The following is a 19,959-nucleotide window of genomic DNA, read 5'->3' on the forward strand; positions in this document are numbered from 1 at the left end:
CGGGAGAGGGAGGAAAGGTGATTCGAAGCTGCTGTGAGCCTCACGGGGGAAGGCCGTGGCAGGGGACCACTCCAGTCTCCTCCTCCCCCCAGTCCTCCACCGCCGCCGCCACCCGGGCAGCCAGGGGCCCCGCTGGAGGCCGGAGCAGTGCAGAGTCCCCAGAGGAGTGCGCCTTCCTCCCTCCTCACTTTCTTGCCCACCCACCTGCCCCCCCTCTGTCCTGATAGTGATGCTGTGGCGAAGGCTAAGCAAGCCGGCGGGAAGGGAGGGGCACGTTGTGGGCACCCAGAAAGCCATGCTGGGGGCGGGCAGGGGGGCAGGCAGGCGGCGGCAGGGGCCTCACTGCGCCCCTGGGAGATCTGCGCCCTCGGCCAGATACTAGTAGGCCTAGTGAGAGACCTGGCCCTGGCTACACCCCTGCCCCTGTCAGGAACGTATCTGTGAAGTCACGCTCTACATTCACTGCCTCTCCTCTGCTTGGGGAAATGAAACCATACAATGAGTGGCCAAAGTCATAATTATCAGCATGGAAGGTTTTGGAGTGCTCTCAAAGGTCTGAAATAATTATGTTAGGATTCAGAGCATTTCCTGTATTTACAAGTGGATGTGGTTTGATTAGCTAAGTTCAGACTCCGTAGAGCCAATTGTTATTGTAATAAAGAAGGAATGGTAGTTCCGGTTTTAAAACAATGAAAAGCCAGGCATAATTAGAATAATAACATATGATCCCTTATAATACAGAGCAGAAGAAAACAGTAGTCATTCTTGATATTAAAGATATTTACTGCTTTCTGCATTTCTTCTCTCTGCTGTAGTATCTGAATTATGCCTGGCTTTTCTATTCTCAAAGTTAGAGTAGACATTGCCTCTTCATCCCAGCAGCCATTGGTGCTGCCGGAGAGATTATTTGTACCTTTAATAGTTTAACCTAATTACAACTGCAAAACATTTCCTCTGTTCCATTTGACACTGTAGTAAGCTATAGACTGAGGTTTCCCATAATGTTTTTACCATGTTTTTCTCTGTACCTCCATCTCTTGTTTTGTCTCTGCTTAGCATCTAATCATATAAAGCATTCTAGAGAACTCAGAAGCTTTCTCACTAGCTCTTGGCATTTTGAGTTAGTCCTAATACTATTGTTGGATTACCTCAGAAGGGTATTGTGATGTTAAACAAAACTGTTGAATTTTTTTTTCACATTAAGGGTAATTTTATGCAAACAATCAAAGTGTTATGTCACTACCCATAAAATTAAACCTGTCATTTCCTACTGAAATGTGTAATGTATTTTATAAATATGTATTGTATAGAATGACATACATAGATTGGTCAAGGTATCAGTGAGGACATCCTTATGGTGAGACAAATGCAGAATTCCTATTTCAATTCCTAGGCCAATATGATGCAATACAATATGTGGAGTTTTATCAAATAGCCATTTATAGTATGCATATTCCTTGGTTCACTTCCTCACATCCAATCTCAGCATATCTCCTGTCCACCTGTTTCTTTGCCACTAAGATCTTTGCCTAGCATTGCATTGCCACATTTAAAAATAGTGTCTGGTGCTGCAATTTTGGATCAGTGCAAGATACTAACACAAATCAATGTATACTCTCCCCCCAGCTTCATCTTTACAAGGTGATTTGAATCAAAGTATGTGCCAATTTAAAGCAGTCCACTAGCCCATTTTCCCACAAAGTGCATATAAACATTTTGAAATTTGGTTCAATAACAAAGTCATCCAGTAGAACAAAGTTTGAGTCCAGTGGGACCTTTGAGACCAATAATGTTTTAGTTAATGTATAAGCTTTTGTGTGCAAGTACACAAGTGGTTTAGACGCTGAACTGCAGGCTGTGAAAGGTCAGTAGTTCAACAGTTCGAGACCCGGGTGCCGCATGATGGAGTGAGCTCCCATCTCTAGTTCCAGCTCCTGCCAACCTAGCAGTTCGAAAGCAAGAAATTGCAAGTAGATAAATAGGTACCACTTCGGTGGGAAGGTAACAGCATTCCGTGCACCTTGGTGTTTAGTCATGCAGGCCACATGACCACGGAAACGTCTTCGGACAGCGCTGGCTCTTTGGCTTTGAAACAGAGATGAGCACCGCAACCCTAGAGTCGGATTTGACTGGCTTTCGAGCAAGGGAACCTTTACCTTTACACTTCTTCAGATATAATTAAATGGAAATTACCAGTCCATATCTCTAGGTAATTTCCATTTAATGTATTTGAAGAAGTGTGCTTGCACACGAAAGCTTATAACAAATAAAACTTTGTTGGTCTTAAAGGTGCCACTGGACTCAAACTTCGTTCTGCTGCTTCAGACCAACACGGCTACCCACCTGAATCTAAAGTCATCCAGTGCATGCTTAATATTCACTGGAAACTTCCTCCCCTACTAAGCTGTAATCAATGGCAGTACATTATAGTATATCTGCATTCAGATATTATGCCCATCTACCAAAACATGTTGTTCTTTTCTACTCTATGCTATCAGGCTGATCGTTATCTCCCATTTTGAAACAAATACATTCATAGACAATCTAAACCATTTCCAAGGTATAATAAAGATGTGATGCAAAGCTATGCACAACTTTTGTATTGGGGAATTACAAATTTGGTTATTTTGCTAAAACACCTAGAGATAGACAGCGGTTCCATGCAATCACAAATCACTTTGCATCTGTTGGGTTATACAGCCCTCCTGAAGATAAATTGCTTTCAGTATAACAGGTTTCACATACTATTGCTTATAGTAAACAACACATACATTTGTGGCTATCTTTTTGAAATGCTCAAATCTGGGATATTACCACTTTAGATTAAAGGTGCCCTTTAGATGTTTCAGCAGTAGCGGCCACTTTCTATAGGTTCATTCCAAATACTTCTGTGGTATTTGAAGCATCCATGCAGAGTGAATTTTACATCACTCATGATCCCAGATGGACAACAAACAGTGGTGAGGACCAGTGCCACTGGCCACTGCTTTAAGTAAGCAAATGTTTTTATGTTATAGCAAAACCATAAGAAGAGCATGTAGGAAAGGGGATAACACACCATGGTGGCTATATCTAAAGGGTATCTGATTTTGCTGTGATTCATCTTTATATTAAAACAATTTTATTGGGCTGATGAGTATAAATGTGTGGCATTCTCTCTCTCTCTTTTTGCATCGAAACTCAAAGCAAAAGAAGTTGAGACCCAACATACAAAAGGAATATTTTGATCAATGTTTATTTAGAGCTAATTTTAAAAAGTGTTGGTATCCATGGGAAAACTGCAAGAGAATGAACACAGAGGGAAGTCCCATGTTTAAAATGTACCACTGTGTTAAAAGTTTCATCTATTTTGAAGATTTGCACATCCAGAAGAAAGCTTCCAACAAAATTCTTCCTGACAAGAACACTTCTATAGTTCATGGAACTTTCAATATTGGGACACTTTCAAACAAACACTCCACACAGGACTGTACAATGAGCCTGTTTTTACCACATGCACAGACTTAAGAATACTGACCTGTAATGTAGGAGACTTCTTATCAAAGCTCCCCCAGCTGAGCACCCACACTTGATCATGTGATCGGTCGTAGTGAAGTTTCACTGGTACTGGGTCTGTACTTACAGCCTATGTAGCATGTGAATAAGCAAAAAAAAATAAAAATAATTAGCCTCAACTTGATTTTGGAGTGGCATAAATATTACATGAGAACTGGGCAGAAATTATGCCCTAATGAAGTCATCTTATTGATTCAGAAATTGGACTGTCAATTGCTGAAGTCCTCCTCTGATTAATTTGAAGGAGTAGCACTTCTGCTAAAACAGTGATCTTTGCTTATTATTTGAGCAGTATGACATCAATATACATTCACTCTTAGTTCTAATTACATTGTGTGCCGAAACATAGCTATTAAAATGCTGGAGACAAAAGTGGTGAGCAGCTGAGTGTTTGTTTGCCATTCTGACTTTTTTTGTTGTTTAAATTGTATAATAAAGAGAGAAATGTAGACTGGATTGACCATGGATTCATCTGGAAAGCGATGCATTTCCTTTTGAGCAGCAAACAAAAGAGTTTGCCAGATCCTTCAACCAGCAATCACATTTCTCTAATACTACTCTCTGATGAATGAATTAAATGAGATAAAAAGATTGCTATCAGCAATGAAGGAAACTTATACAACATTGCTCCTATTTTTATATGCCTGTTCTTTGTTAGTAGAGTATGTGATTTTAAAATTACTTTTAAGTTTATTAAATTGGGGGAGAAATAATTGCAGTCCCTTTACCAAATATTCTCTAGACAGAGCACATTATAAAAAAATACACTGAGGAATTTCATATTGTTGATAAGGGGTAGGATAGGCTTCAGTGCCTCTGAATGCTGTTGGCTGATTATAAGAAAGTTAGGGCAGGATGACTAGTAATGTGAGAGTGCCCAGTGCCCTCCACCAGTATCACTGTTCTTGTATTGTTAGAACAGCAGAAAATGCCAGAATTTAACCTATCTTAATGAGTATCTACCATAAGAAGAGACAGCAGCATGCTCATTAGTGGTTTTATTTTTATTTTGCTATTGTTTTAGTGCTCCCTTGCACTTCTGTTATTCTCAATGAAGTTACTAAAGTATAACAACTCTTGGGACTATTTTCCTATTTTCATTATTTTAAAAAAAAACACTGAGTCCACCTGTATTTTTTTGGTCTCATCATTATAGAACTGTGCAGCACAGCTTGTTTATCAGTTTGACGAGAAGAGTACCAGCTGGCTAATTAAGTGAATCTAATTTAAAGTAATGATGTGGATTCTCAAGATAATGTGCTAATGGATGGCTGAGACCACTGGCGATACTTAACTGTACTCCTGAGGTGTTACCAAAAAAACTCTGCTTCCTCTAAGCAAAATCTGTTTTTCTTCTTGAGCAAACATAGCCCAGTTGTTTACTAGCAGTTTCTTTGCTTTAAAAAGTTCTTAGATGACACCTGCAGAAGGACTTTGTGGTGTTTGTTGTTGCTTTTGGAGTAGGGGGTGCTCAGATCAATAGTTCTGGCACTGCAAACTGCACAACATATGAAACTATCAGTTTTCATTGACCCCACCTCACAGCACATGGAATGTGGCTCTTAAGCAACCAAACATAATTCTCACATTACTGTTGAGGTGAGGTTGCGGTAGATGTTATATCTTTCATGGGTTAGAGCACAGGTGCCTGTCTTGACTTGCTGTCACACAAAAGAACAGGGTATTTTGCCTTAACAGTGCTCCATTTGGCTCCAAAGCACACAAACGGGGAAAGGAAGCCAGAGAAAGGGGCAAACAGCCCCCCCCCCCGTGTTTGTTTGCATTGTCAAAAATGATGCAGGAGGAAAGGTGGAAACCCCTCCCCCGCTTGCAGTTTTCCAGAGCCAAATCAGGTCACAGTCAAGTCCTTAGGTGGTGATTTCTCTGAGATATAGTACAGGTTTAAATTTGCTGTCAAAAGGCTTTCATTAGAAAGGCTTATCATGAGAATAACAATCAGAGCACTTCAGTGAAGTCCTTTAAACCTTTTCCTCTGATGTGTTAGCTTTCCACTTAAACAAAACAATAGGACAAAAATAGTAACATCTATTTACACCTGGAAAGTGCATTTCAATGTATTTCACTGTATTCCATATACATACTGAATAGTGATGTGAAAGATGGTAGTATTAACCACAAAATGCTTGTCTTCACCCTCTTCTACCACAGCTAGGCATAACAACTACAAATAAATGTGGAGAATGCCTCACGAAATATTCCCTTGAACACGTGAAGATGTTTTATACAAGTCACTGGTCTATCTACTTCAGCATTATCCAGTCTGTCTGTGGCTTTTTGGAGGCTCAGAGAAAGAAAAGTTTTTCTCAGTACTTGGAATCTGAGATCCTTTAAAGTGGAAACGGTGGAAAGTACCATCAAGTCACTGCTGACTTATGACAGACCTGTAGGTTTTTCAAGGCAAGAGACATTCAGAAGTGGTTTGCCATTGCCTGCCTCTGAGCAGCATCTCTGGACTTCCTTGGAGGTATCCCATCCAAATACTAACCAGGGCCGACCTTGCTTACCTTCTGAGGTCAGACGAGATCAGGCTAGCCTGGGCCATCCAGGTCAGGGCAAGTGACCTGGAGATACCAGGACTGAATCTTGGACCCACATGTAACATATGTTCTACCACTTGAGCCTCAGCTTTAGTTATCTTTATCTTTCAGCCACAGAGAAACATCATAAAGGTCTGTGGAGTATATGGAGAACTTTTATTTCCCCCCTACAAAGTCCTCCATACGCAGCTGCTGATGTGACCTTGGGTCAGCCATGGCTCTCTCACAGCTGTTCTCTCAAAAACAGTTCTCAAAAGAGCTCTCTCAGCTCCTGTACCTCACAGGATGTCTGTTGTGTGGGGGGGAGGAGGGAAAGGAGACTGTAGTGAAGGGTGGGGTATAAATCCAATCTCCTCTTCTTTTTTAAGCCTAAATAAACTTTTACCTACATTTTGCCTACAATGGACACTTAGAGCTAAGCACAATCTGAACCCGTGGTGGGGCCTCACACAGTTAAATTAAAGCTCAATATTAATCTGAGTTAGAAAAATAGACATCACTCCTCAGATAAAGCAGTCAAGTCATCAGGCCACTATAGTAGACGTATTATAATTTGCATTCTCTTTTCTTCCTTCTTTAAGCAAATTCCCTTTGTTCACGCTCCTTCTTCTGGCTGTGGTGGCACTTACCATTACCTCCTATCGTTAAAACTGTTTGTGTCTAAAAGCCATATGTTAGATCCTGAGTCTGGTGTTTGTTAATCCTCAGTTTTCAGTAAGCAAAAAACACACCGAAAAAGAAGCTGTGTTTTTGGATGACAATTCTGTAAATTTCAAGATATCATTTGATAAGCATAAAGCACCAAACAGATGCAGAAGCTTATCCTAATATGATAGATTTATTCCTACACATTATTCATGAAAAATGTATATGGTTCAATTTTTTTGTTTAAGTTAAAACAAGAGATGTCTTAGAACACAATGCAACCACTTTAAATGTGACATTAAGACCACTTTTCCCCATGCATACTCTTAGAGCTTGATGAGATCATTTCTTGTGGCACCATCTAAAGTTGTTTCCAAAGGAATGCAGGTTTTTTTGGGGGGAAGGTAATGGTGGCTGAAGTGGTTAAGATGCTGAACTGCAGACTGGAAGGTCGGTAGTTCAGCAGTTTGAAACCCGAGTGCTGCATGATGGAGTGAGCTCCCGTCTCTGGACCCAGCTCCTTCCAACCTACCAGTTCAAAAGCAAGAAATTGCAAGTAGATAAATAGGTACCACTTCAGTGGAAAAGTAACAGCATTCCGTGCACCTCGGTGTTTAGTCATGCCGGCCACATGACCACAGAAACATCTTTGGACGGGTCTGACTCTTTGACTTGGAAACGGAGATGAGCACTGCATCCCTAGAGTCGGATTCGACTGGCTTTTGAGCAAGGGAAACCTTTACCTTTACTAACAAACAGAGAGCAAAAGATATCTACCTTCTGAATAATGTATATGGTTGACTTTTCCCTGCAAGATATTGATGTGGAAAGCGAAAATAAATAGTTTTCATCCAACTAGACTGGAACAGAATCTAAATGCCTCATATACAGGGTATATATATTTAAAGATTTATGTCTAAATGTAAGAAAAACTTCTAGTGCTTGCAGAAAGAATACAATAGCATACGATTACATGATAAGGAGAGCAGGAATGTTTCTATGATATTACAAGTAATGCTGAGCCAACCCTTCCACTCAAAGTGCCAAAGTACTTTAAATTACCTATAACACAGCACTGACATCTCATCTGTAAAATGGCAGTGACTGATATTTCTTCCACGTCTAACAACTTTACCAATACATTCTGTCATAGTGTTCTACCAGCTTCCCAGTTTTCTTAAAGGGTTAGGAAGGTGACAAACTATATGAAACTTAATTATGTAATCTATCCATCATTTCATTTCAATATTTATCACAATCAAAGATCAGCCAAACAGTTTACCAGCACAGTTTACGTACAAATATAAAATTAATATGTAAGGATTAAAATCCATAGTGTTACAGGTATATGTGGCTATAGATTAAAAAATATTAAAGGGTTTGGAATATTTGCTTTCTCACGGCCAAGAACTCAGCACAGAATTTGGCCTCTTTAGGGGTGGTCTCATTAGATTGGTCTCCTAGAAGGAGATACATATAGAATTTATCAGATCTTCCTGGGAACTTGGATATAACAGGGGTAATATATGTGGAACAAATGTCCTTATAACATAGGTGGTATAATAAAACATGTTTCACTCATATGCCAAGATTTTGTTCATACACACAGCTACCAGATCTTTGTTATCCAGCTATAAAACTCTGCACTTATCATTGTTGAACTGAATCTTATTCACATCTGCCCACTTTTCCAGTGTGTTCAGATCTTGTTGAATTCTAGCTCCGTTGTGTCTGCTACTCCTCCCAATTCAGTGTCATCTGCAAATTTAATGAGAAGTCCTTCCACCCTCTCATTCAGATTATTTATAAAAATATTGAAAGGTACTAGCCCACAACCAAGCCCTGTAGCACCCCACTGAATACATCCCTCCAATCAGATGAAATGCCACTGACAACTCCTCTTTGGGTGCAGTACTCCAACCAGTTCCCTATCCACCGAACTATCCTAGAGTCCAGTCCACAGTCTACCAGTTTACCCATCAGAACATCATGGGGAACCCTGTCAAAAGCTGTACTGAAGTACAGGAACAGAGCACTTGGGAGGACAATCTTGGGCAAGATTAAGATAGCTGGACAATCACAAGGCTGGAAGAACTCAAGAGTGGAACTACCCTCCGTGATAACAAAAGTAATGACCATCATAGTTGTACGTGACTCAGATGGCAAACCTATCACACACTTGCCTCTCCCCACAAAGAGAATGTCTTGCAATGTATTAGCTGTAGCTCAGATGTGAGCTATTGACTGTTAGGGGGACATCACAGCTGGCCTAGGTATGCCAGCTTTTCTCAGTGAAAGTTTTAGAGCTCTTCTACCTGGTTTAACCTTAGGGGACTGTGCCATGTTCTTTGGTAAAGCTGGGCACATTTTAATCCTAGGTACTGGTGTTCACTTCTTTCTTCCTTCTCATTTGTCATGTGGGTTCAGCTCAGCCTCAAAGTTCACAGGGTGGCCTTGGGCATATCAGTATGTCTTGATTAATCCAAACTAATCTTACAGGCTCATTGTAAGTAAAAGCAGGATAGGTAACAATGTGAAAAATAAAATGAAATCTGTTGCTAATGTTTGGTTACCTTACATTCTGCTAAATGCAAGCAGCTGAGCTAGGCAGCTGTCATCTCTTTCCAAACCTATCATGATTCAAATGATTCAAAATGTACAGAAGTCTTCTTTTATATTTGACTGCATATTATGACAGCTGGGTTCGAGGACTGCTGTATGCTACATTAAAGATTGTTATATTAACCTATCATATCAAGAAGACTTAGTAAAAGTTTAACATATATTTGGTGCACAAGCATTTGTTACAAATTAATAAGCTCCAGTGTTATAAAGAAGTATGAGAGCACTAGGAAAACTGGTAAGGACTGAAATTTTAATAGCAGCCATGCCTGACACTTTCTATCGGTCTCAGATTTTGATTCTTTTTATGAAGATGACAGTAGAATTTTTAGCAACTGTTTAATGCCTATTCATGAAATAGATGCACAGCTGCTTGAAGAAAAGTTACATTTATATTTTAGAATGTGCAGAATTATCACTCCGAAATGAGTTCTAAGATGACTCTTTGTGTTCTGAAATGTAACATTAATGCACTTCTGCTCTCCAGAGAATGGAAACAATCGTTATCTGCATATCTGTGATTGGCAGGATGTGCTCACAGATGACAAGCTTCTAAACCTCCTAGTCTATAGTTAGAAAGGCTGGAAACTGTTTAGAATGATGTCCAATGGAAACTAAGAAATAAGGTAACACGTTCATCTGTTTGTATATACGTGTCCCTATGTATGTGCATTGCAGGCCCGTGCATACGCATACAGAAACTTATATGCCATTAAATGCAGGATCCATACAAACTCTTTTTCCAGAAGTTTGAATTTCTAATCTTTGCATTTCACAATCCAGTCTGCACTTTCTTTCTGCTGTAATGCATTTGAATTAAAATACCTTACTGTAATTCTTCAAATCACTACCCAAATCTACGTTTTGAATTTATAATGTGCATACATAGATCTGACTGCCATGTATTCAGAGCCTGCTCTTGCTGTCATGAAAAGCAAGGATGAATTGCCCTTGGAACAGTTTCTAGAGAGGTATGATTGATATATGTACACAGGCCTTATTTATGTGGCTCTACGTGAGCACATTAAAGGTCCTTAACATGGTGAGTTTTGTGTTCCTAACCAGCATGCATATTGTGAAGTATTGGAATAAGTGTATAACATTTTTCCCTTATGTGTTTTAAGGGACTGAGACTGCAGCACATTATGCTCAGTGCAATTCTTGTTTTTCCTGCTTGTCTGCATGACCTCTGATCTGCCAAGCCAAACACAGCCACCAACAGTATATATTCCAGCACATTATGGCTCAGTGCAATTCTTGTTTTTCCTGCTTGCCAAGGATCAGAAAAATAAAAGAAGGTCAAGGAGCTGTCAAACTATAACACAGAGCCAGTGGGCTATATTCATCTTGGACTGTTACACACCATGCGGGTCTGCTGCAGGCATCACTTGGTAGATTCACAGAATCATAGAGTTGGAAGAGGCTATATAAGCCATCTAGTCCAACCCCCTGGTCAGTGCAGGATCAGCCTAAAGCATCCCTGACAAGTGTTCATTTGGCTGCTGCTTGATAGATTACCTTTCCCAATCTCTTTCCTATGTCAACTCCATTGGGCCTGAATTAAACACAGAAAATACAGTGCTCTGTTCCTTACTACAGAGTGGGTTCAATCAGGCTAAGCATATGTTCATTCAGATGACATGAACTAAACCCTCAGTATAATTTTGTAACTGATCATTAAAAACAAACAATATTAATATGGCACTTATCATGAGATCCTCTTTGCATAGGATGTCATGCTGACTGAATCAATAAGTAATGTAGGTCAACTGTCCTGTGTCTCGTACTAATTAATGGCAGATGCTATAGAAAGGGTCTGAAAGATTAAGGGAATTTATGGACTGATTCGTATTTCTTGTCTAGCCATTGGCTGCTTAAGAGCAAATTAAACTGAAGATAATTCCCTGGTGTCATACCAGTTTTTAATAACATCTAGTTTCAGCAGTTTGATAACACATTCTGCTGACATTACAGTACCAAAGGGTGGAGCTTGCCATTGCTATTATGGGGTAGTGTGGACTTGCCTGACCACAAATAACGTTTTATAGGCTCATGTAATGTAACAGGGGAAGCCATCTGGAAGGGGGCCAAAGAAAATTAGTCTTATCCTGAATGATAGCTGATATCAGTTTGTAGCTCTTGATGGCAACTAGATGCCTATTAGAAGAAGAGAAGAAGAGGAGATTGGATTTATACCCCACCCTTCACTTGGAGTCTCAGAGCAGTTTACAAACTCCTTCCCCTTCCCTTCCCCACAACAGACACCCTGTGAGGTGGGTGGGGCTGAGAGAACTCTGACACAAACTGCTCTTTTTCAAGGACAGCTGTGCCAGAGCTTGTGACTGACCCAAGGTCACATCAGCAGGTGCAAGTGGAGGAGTGGGGAATCAAACCCGGTTCTCCCAGATTAGAGTTCGCACACTTAACCACTACACCAAACTTAGCTGCTGAGATACTTCACTCCTTGTATTTTTTGGTTTTCCTCTTTCAAATTTGAAGTACTATGATTGGAGCAATACATTTTTGATTCAGAAATGTGTGCTTTTTTAGGAATTCCCCCCCCCAAAAAAAACTGACATGTTCTTATTTCAAGAAAAAGCTAGTCAGCATTTTATCCTCACTGTACACTTACTGGGATTTTTTTTAGTACCTTGGCTAATAAAAACTTACCTGCACGACCTTTTGGGATTGTACATCGACAATCATCACTCTGTCTAAAGTGGGCTGAGTTACATATATGAATTTGTCTTTTACATTAACAGCAGATGCCCAAACACATTGCTGGATTTCATCCCCCTCAGCTTTAGGGCAAACTTCATCCTAGAAGTAAAAGAAAATGGGAGAAAATGTAAATCACTTCAGGGAACAATAATTGCAAATAATTGTAATAACTGTGCCTTGTTTCTGCAAGACTAAAATACAAAGGAAATGAGATCAGTTCTGTCAGAAGAAAGGCAAAATTCAAACTGTTTTAGGAAATGACTGTGCTAGTTTGAAATTGTGAGTTCAGTTTCATTCAAGAGTATTCATCCTTTTTGCAAATCTAAAGAATACTTTGTCCAGCTATTTACCATTACTCAGATGATTCCTTCATGGCTGAATTCTGTCTTTCTAACAAAATATCTTATGTTATAGCTTTAATATTTCTTTAGTGCTATAGCACTTTTTTTCTTTAAGCCTTCAAAAAGCCCCACCGTGGCAAAATGGTATAAACAGTGCCTGTGAGGGGCTGACAGCAGGAAAGCATGCAGAAATCTTTCAGCACTCCTCAGGGGCAACCCCAGGCAAAGTGCATTAGTGTAATCTACCCTGGATATGATCAGAGCACGGCTCACCGTGGCCAGATCAAGCTTTCAGGCAACAGCTGTAGGTGCCATAGATGCCAAAAGGCTCTATGTGCCACAAAGGAGGCCTGAGCCTCCAGCCATAGGCCAGGACCCATCAGTATCCCCAAATTACCAATCTGCTCCTTCTGGAGCACCACAGGACAGGCTTGGTTGAGAGATGAGTTTCATATGCCAAGATTTTGCTTTCCCTTTTCTTTATTATAAAGGACAGTTTATCAAAACAAAATTCTAGCACACATTTGTGACTTATTTCTGACCTAATATCTTCTGTTTGACACTTCATAGCAGGCTGCAGGACTAGCAATCCTTATGGAATGTCAGAGAATGATGGCTTTAAGTGAGGAATAAGCTGCAGTGACTGATGAGCTCTTAACCAAATACCTTGCTTCCATGTACAGGGGGTTCTTCGAAATGATGGAGATAGGTGGCAGGAAAAAAACTTGTGACATGCAGAGGGAATGAATACTTGAAAGTGTGTTCTTAAGAGGTGCAAGACACAATTTATTCTACCATTCTGTGGCATTTGTATTTGAAGGTTTTGCTTCAGTACACATTGTAGGCTTAGGTTCAACTCCACACGTCAAAGTGAGACAGAAATCAATTTCCAAGACCTACTTAGAATGCATTTGCTTTTAAAAACAGTTAGTAGTCATTACTTGTTGCTAGACATTTCTTAAATCTCCTTGGAACTTTTTAGAAATCACTCTACATGATTATGCTTTGGAATATATATTTAAAGATTCCCTGTAGACTAACATTAGCAACGTACAGACAAGACAAAAACAAAACCTTGTCAATATTGCAGTCGAAGCTGGACTCTGCCAATGTTGAACATAAGACAACAGAGACAACCAAACTTTTTGAAGGAGCCAAGCACAACAACGGAATAATTACTAAAAAACACATACTTCATTGTGGCCTTAGCTAGGACAAGTATCGCAGAACAAGTATACGATTTTGTGCATGCAATCAACTGCAGAACCAGATTATGTGCATAGACTTTTACATTTCATTTATTTTGAAAAATCTTCTGAAAGTTATTTTTTCATGTCATATGTATGGTATTTTTCTGCATCATGTCATTAATGTAGCATATCCACTACTAAATAGTTACTAACAATATTAGCTAAATTATACCTTAATTCTTTGCAACTTTTTACTCCTCATACTTTGAATAGTTTCCAGTACCCTTAATCTGACTGTTGCTGATGCCTCAAAATAGATTGATAGAGGACAATAGAAAGCAGAATCATTTGATTTTAAAAGGATTTTTTAAAAAATAATCTGAAAAAGTTGAGCTGAACATTCTTTTTTTACCATAGTCTCAAATGTAAGGCTCCATTAAAATTTTCCAAGTGGTCAGATAATGGGATAAAAGTTTCTCTTAAAATATTGAACTAAATTCTGTTTTTTAATTAAAGAGTGATTGATACACCTTTTTCCAATTCCCATTTCTTTATAAGAAGAATGTCTGATGATATCCAATAAAAATGTTAATTTATTTTCATTGCTTTATGACACTTCCTTAAGCCAAAAGTGATTCAAGACTAATACAAACCAAGAGAACGAACAAAGCAGATTATTCAGCATTTCTAGATCTATCTGAAAAGGAAGGAGATCTACAGAGAACTGAATGACTGAACTGAGCTAATTTGCACCTTTGGCACTATCCACTCTAAATCTAGTGTAAAGATAGCCTCTTATCTCAGTATGATCTGAGCTGATGCATATGAATTAGCTTGGATTCTTGCAATAATTCCTCACATGATTGATTTACTTTCATGAGCAGTACTTGCATTGGAAAAACATGCTTCTTGATATATTATACTCAGGTGAGTAAAACTGAGGCCAAATGAGATGAGATTTTGGAAGATCTGAGAAATGAAGCAGTGCCCTGTGAAACTATTTGCCAAACCACCTGTATGTTTCCTTCAGAGACCCAGTGTGGAGTAGTGGTTAGGAGTGTTGTACTAGGATCAGGGAGACCTCAGGCAGAGTCCTCCAACTGCCGGGAAAAGTTCACTGGGTGACCTTGGGCCAGTCACTCTCTCTCAGCCCAACCTACTTAACAGGATTGTTGTGAGAATAAAATCAAGGAGGGAAGAGTAATGTACATTGCTTTGGGTCCCCAACAGGGAGAAATGTAGGGGATGTATGGATGTATGTATGTATGGATGGATGAATGGATAACACAATACAATGGCAAATAACAGTGCTGGGATGACAGAATGCTGTGAACTACGGGGTGAGAGGGGACATTAAATCCATTCTCCGATACCATGATCCTGTGCTGAAAAAAATACACAATGGATCTTCCATTGTGTTGTGTAGTACAAGCTAGCAAACTGGCCAAGGCTACCAAATATAGTAAGCTTCGAATCTGAGAAAAGATTGGCACACATAAAAATTCATTCTTCAACCTCAGTTGAACTGAGTATCATTTTTCAGAAGTAAAAGCAAATTTAAAGCTGTGTCTATCTGCAAACTTGCTGAACCCCAAGTATGTATATTTGTGGAACTAGAAGCTTCATCTCTTTTCACTATGAAGAAAGTGGGTTTCTTCAATCAGAAAGTCAATGTTCTTTAACAGAAAACACCCTTTTAAGCATGGGATCCCATAAATACACTGACAAAATTAATCTGTAGGAACTCTGTCCAGCATGAAAGACAGGGAAAGGGTGACTACCTTTTGTACTTGCATATGAGGGAACTATTTGCCACATCAAAGCACTGCATATCTAATGTGCTGTGTAGTAGTGGATACTTAACTCAGAAACAGCTTGAAATCTATTCCCAAGATCCAGTTGATGCATCAGACATGTATGTATTGAAACAATGCATAATTCAAGTAGTTGCAAATGTACTTTTCTCCTCTATGGAGGCTTTTCCTTGAGAAGGATGTTTTGAAACAATATGACATGTGTACCCTAAAGGTGCATTGTATTCAAAACAGTCAGTAGGAAAAAAAGTTCTTTCTTGGGGTTTTGCCCCCCTTAGTTGAAGGCTTCATGTGATGGTGCCTCAAAATATTTATAGGCTGTGAAGAAATGCATTTTTTCTTTGGAGGTTTGAAATGAGCAAAACCTTCACTTTGAGTTTTAAAAGTTCTCTCTCTCTCTCTCTCTCTCTCTCTCTCTCTCTCTCTCTCTCTCTCTCTCTCTCTCTCTCCCCCCCCCCCCCTATCCAACGATACACAAGTTCTCCCCCCCTTCAAGCAAGGAACAGAGATTTGGAGGTGTTAAATCCTAGAAAGGCTTCAGGAAGAAAATTCTGGAGATTGCATAAAAAGATTCTCTGACCTGGCCTGACCCGGTCAGTGGGAGGGGAAAAGAGGTGATCAAACTCAGAGAGGAAAGGAGGAAGTTCTCTTCATGCTGGGTCCATCAGGGCAGACAGAACTCTTAACTGAGATCTAGAGGAGATGGCCATTAGCCATGTGCTGGGCCTGGGGAGCTACAGAAAGCTTCAAGATAATGGTAACTCTGTAGAGATTTGTAACTTCCAAAGCTTTAGAAGCCTGTCCTATATATAGGGCAAGTATAGAGAGAGGGACAGAGGATTTGTGCTTTACCCATTTCTTTTGAATCCCTTGCTCAATCTGGTGCTGTGATCATTCTTGCAAACATTTTCTTTTTAATCAATACATTATAACTTTGATGCTGGTAGTAGTTCTCTGTATCACATAGACCTCCACCATCTTGGACACAATATTTTAAAAGGAGTGCCAGGGGGAAGGTAGGCAGTTGGCAAGAGGCTATTCCTCCAAGGGTGCAAAAGGCAGTAAACTGTCCCCGAGGTGACCAGGTGATGGGCAGCAGGAGACACAGAGCCAAGGCCTCAGAACTTGGAAGGGAAGCTGGTAGTCCTGATCCTCCCAGCGGGCAATTCCTTACAAGGTCAGGGGTCACAGCAGGCTACCTGATAGAGAAAGAAAAGCCTCTCAAGGTGTTGGGAAAACCTTTGAGGGCAGGGCAGAATAGGGCATACAGGCCAGAGCAGGCCTGTACCGCCACATAGGCCCTTTGCCATTTTTTTAAAAAAGAACTTAACCAATAAAGCTGCATCACAATTGTTAAAAAAAGAATAAATGAGGGAATATTGACATGACGGGGTTTTTCACTACAAGGAAAGAGACATCTCATGATATATAGTGCAAATCCGCATTCCTGTTCATCCATACATTTTCCTATCATGTATGTGGCAAGCTTCATTTGGGGGAGTTTATTTCCCAAACAGCTGTGGAAAACTATGTGATAAACTCATTAATTTTCATATGTTTCATATTGACCTCAGTTGGCTGTTCTAAAATTCAAAAATGGTAATGAAGATCATCCTTGAAGTAGCCCTGCATGAATGCTCTGTCAGTGGTTCCAAGGAAAGTTGTGATACAAGAATTTTTGAGTTTTGCCATCAAGTCACAGCTGATTTATGGTGACCCCATAAGATTATAAACAGAAGAGATTTTCAGAGTTGCTTTGCCATTGCCTGCCTCTGCATTGCAACCCTGGACTTCCTTGGTCGTCTCCCATCCATCTACTAACTTTGGTCGACCTTGCTTAGTTTCCAAGATATTTGTTTTCCCTATCCCAGAATGGGCGGGATAGAAATAATAATAAAAAAAGTTTCCAAGATCTGATGAGATCGGGCCAACCTGGACTATCCAGGTCAGGACAATAGAAGAATAACAGATTTTAATTTTGAATAAACAGTTTTCTGGCCCCGGTCACACGGGCAGGAAACTGCAGAGGAGAAGCATGGCTGTTTGCCCTGGGGCAAACTACTGCGCAGTTACGTGATCAGACCTCCTGTGGAGGTCCTGTGGAGGTACCGTGGAGGTTCCATGGCAAGGGAGAGGTGCCGATCACAGGACAAGCCGGCGCGTGAGATCGCGCCCGGAAACTCAGTTTGTTTTCCGTTTCACTTGTGTGGCTTCTGTTATTGAATAAACAGTTTTCTGTTATGTTTTTGAAAAGACAGAATGTTAAGCTGGAAAAAAGTTTGACATGTTCAAACATTATAAACCCTACTCCAAATAATCTGGTGGCTGAGAAATCTTGCTGTGGTTCCAACAATATTTATTAAGACACTCTCTTAGCTGAACAAGCTTCATACAGTCTTGTAATAATTGCCATGTTATTAGTTGTTGTAGATTTTCCGGGCTGTATGGCTGGGGTCTTGCCATTGTAGTACCTGACGTTTCACCAGCAGCTGTGACTGGCATCCTCAGAGGTATAACACAGAAAGATGGAGTACTCTTTGTGTCAATGTGAGAAGAAAAATGGTAGGCTGGTAATTTATATCTACTCAGGAAGGTGGGATAGGGCTGAGTCATTATCTTGTAGGAGTTTCCCAGGCTTTGACATGCTAATGGAGGAGCTTTCCTGAGGAGGTTCTTTTGCATATGGATTGGCTGCTGAAATTCTAATCTTATCTGTAGTGTTTTGTAAGATGTAGAGCATTTTGTGTTTTTCAGGATGCCAGTCACTGCTGCTGGAGAAACATCAGGTACTACAATGCCAAGACCTTGGCCATACAACCCAGAAAATCTACAACTAATGAACTCTGGATATGAAAGCCTTCAACAACATATTGCCAAGCCACCTTTACTGTCATGAATGAAAGCCATATGTACAAAATTAGTTTTTCTTAAAGTTCCATGTTGAATTAATATTGAATACTGTGTGTACAACCACCTGGTGGGGCAAATGCTATTCCTCAGGGCCATTTCAGGTTGGGAAAATTGGGCAGGGAAAAGGCTCTCCTTCCCTTTGCCATGATCATGATCCAAACTGGTCTCCTGTAGTGCTTCAAACCTGAGTTTCCATGGAGAACTTACAGATGCTGTCCGACTGTAAGTCCCCATGGTGATCATGTGTTAAAAGTAACCTCTTTTGGGTTTGAGGTCCTTGGAGATGCCAGGGACTGAATTTATGACTTTCTACATGCAAACTGTGTAGTCAGTTATTAAACCACATCCCTTCCCCTCAAATATGAACTTTTCTACTGTTTTATATTTAATGACACTAAACAGAGAAAAATAACTATTTATCTCTGTGTAAAAAACACAACACTCACAACATAATGTAACCATGAGCAAAATATTTTGTCACAATAAAGGCCTTTCAGTTGAAGTAACATTTTGACAATACTAAAGGAACAAACCACTGACTTAAATTCAAAGGCAGAGGATTTTCCGTAAGTAAGTGAATAATAAAAAATTGCACACACGTAAACATTAATTTCAGGAACTAATTTTCTCCTCCTTAATTTTCCCTTTACTGTCTTGGAGAGAGTTTTAAAGGAGAAAATATGGAGAAGAAAAGGGGGGAAAATGCTTTACTTAAATGTACTAATCTCAACAGTTCATCATTCAACCTATCATTAATTCTTAAAATCTAGACTGGATATTTTTAAATTTCACACTGCTCTCAATTTTAGCTGCGAAAATTCTCAGATACTTCTTGTATAATCAGGTTTTAAATTAGCTATCCATAAGAAGAAAGGTCTTTGACTTATTTTTAGCTATGTCAGAGTAATTTCACTTAAGCAGCACAAATCAAAGCTTGATTAGCTACTGAAAGTATAATTATGCACAGTAAAAAATGATCTTGCTGTTGAGCCCTGCATGTATATGTATATTTTTAACTTTGTCAATGTTCACAGCAAGCAAATCCAGCCAAAGGAGTGTACCTTTATTTAACTAAAAACTGGTAACATGATTGTTAATAGATCTATGAAATAACTGTTAAATCCAAGCAAGAATGTAGATGTGCATCACCAGGGGTCGGTTGGGGCCAGAGCGTGGGGGAGCGGCGCTCTGGTAGTGAGGAACTGAGGGGGTGGGCACATGACCAAGCCCCACCCCCTGCAATTTCTGGGCATGAGGAGGAAAATAGGGAGGGACAGATGATGGGAGCTCCGCAGGTAAAGACCTGACTCCTGAGGTGAAGTGGCCTGCGCCTCTTGCCATCGCCGACCCGCGCCTCCACATGGGGGGGCACTGAAAGGCCACCCGCCTCCCCCCCTCACCATCGCTGACCCACGCCTCAGCGCATGGGCCGCAGGAAGGCCGCATGCCTCCCCCCCTCGCCATTGCTAGCCTGTGCCAAAGCCTGCCCGCACACCTCACACTTTCTTTCTCTCATTCTTTCCTTCTCTCTCTCTCTTTCTTTCTTTCCCACTTTCTTTCTTTTCCTCCTTTCTTTCTTTTTCTTTATTTTCCTCCTTTTTTC

At 40.2% G+C, this 19,959-nt stretch overlaps 1 protein-coding gene across 1 annotated transcript in view; it reads right to left on the reverse strand.

Annotated features, from left to right (window-relative positions):
- FSTL5 (follistatin-like 5) overlaps positions 1-19,959 on the reverse strand; it is a 337,288-nt gene that overhangs the window by 37,090 nt on the left and 280,239 nt on the right. The window contains exons 11-12 of the mRNA XM_015414569.1: positions 12,051-12,200; positions 3,518-3,625 (exon numbers count right to left, since the gene is read on the reverse strand). Coding sequence (XP_015270055.1) covers positions 3,518-3,625; positions 12,051-12,200 — 258 coding nt within the window. The remainder of the gene's footprint in view (positions 1-3,517; positions 3,626-12,050; positions 12,201-19,959) is intronic.

Source organism: Gekko japonicus, unplaced genomic scaffold (genome assembly GCF_001447785.1).
Source record: "Gekko japonicus isolate JY-2015 unplaced genomic scaffold, Gekko_japonicus_V1.1 scaffold579, whole genome shotgun sequence".
Taxonomy (NCBI): domain Eukaryota; kingdom Metazoa; phylum Chordata; class Lepidosauria; order Squamata; family Gekkonidae; genus Gekko; species Gekko japonicus.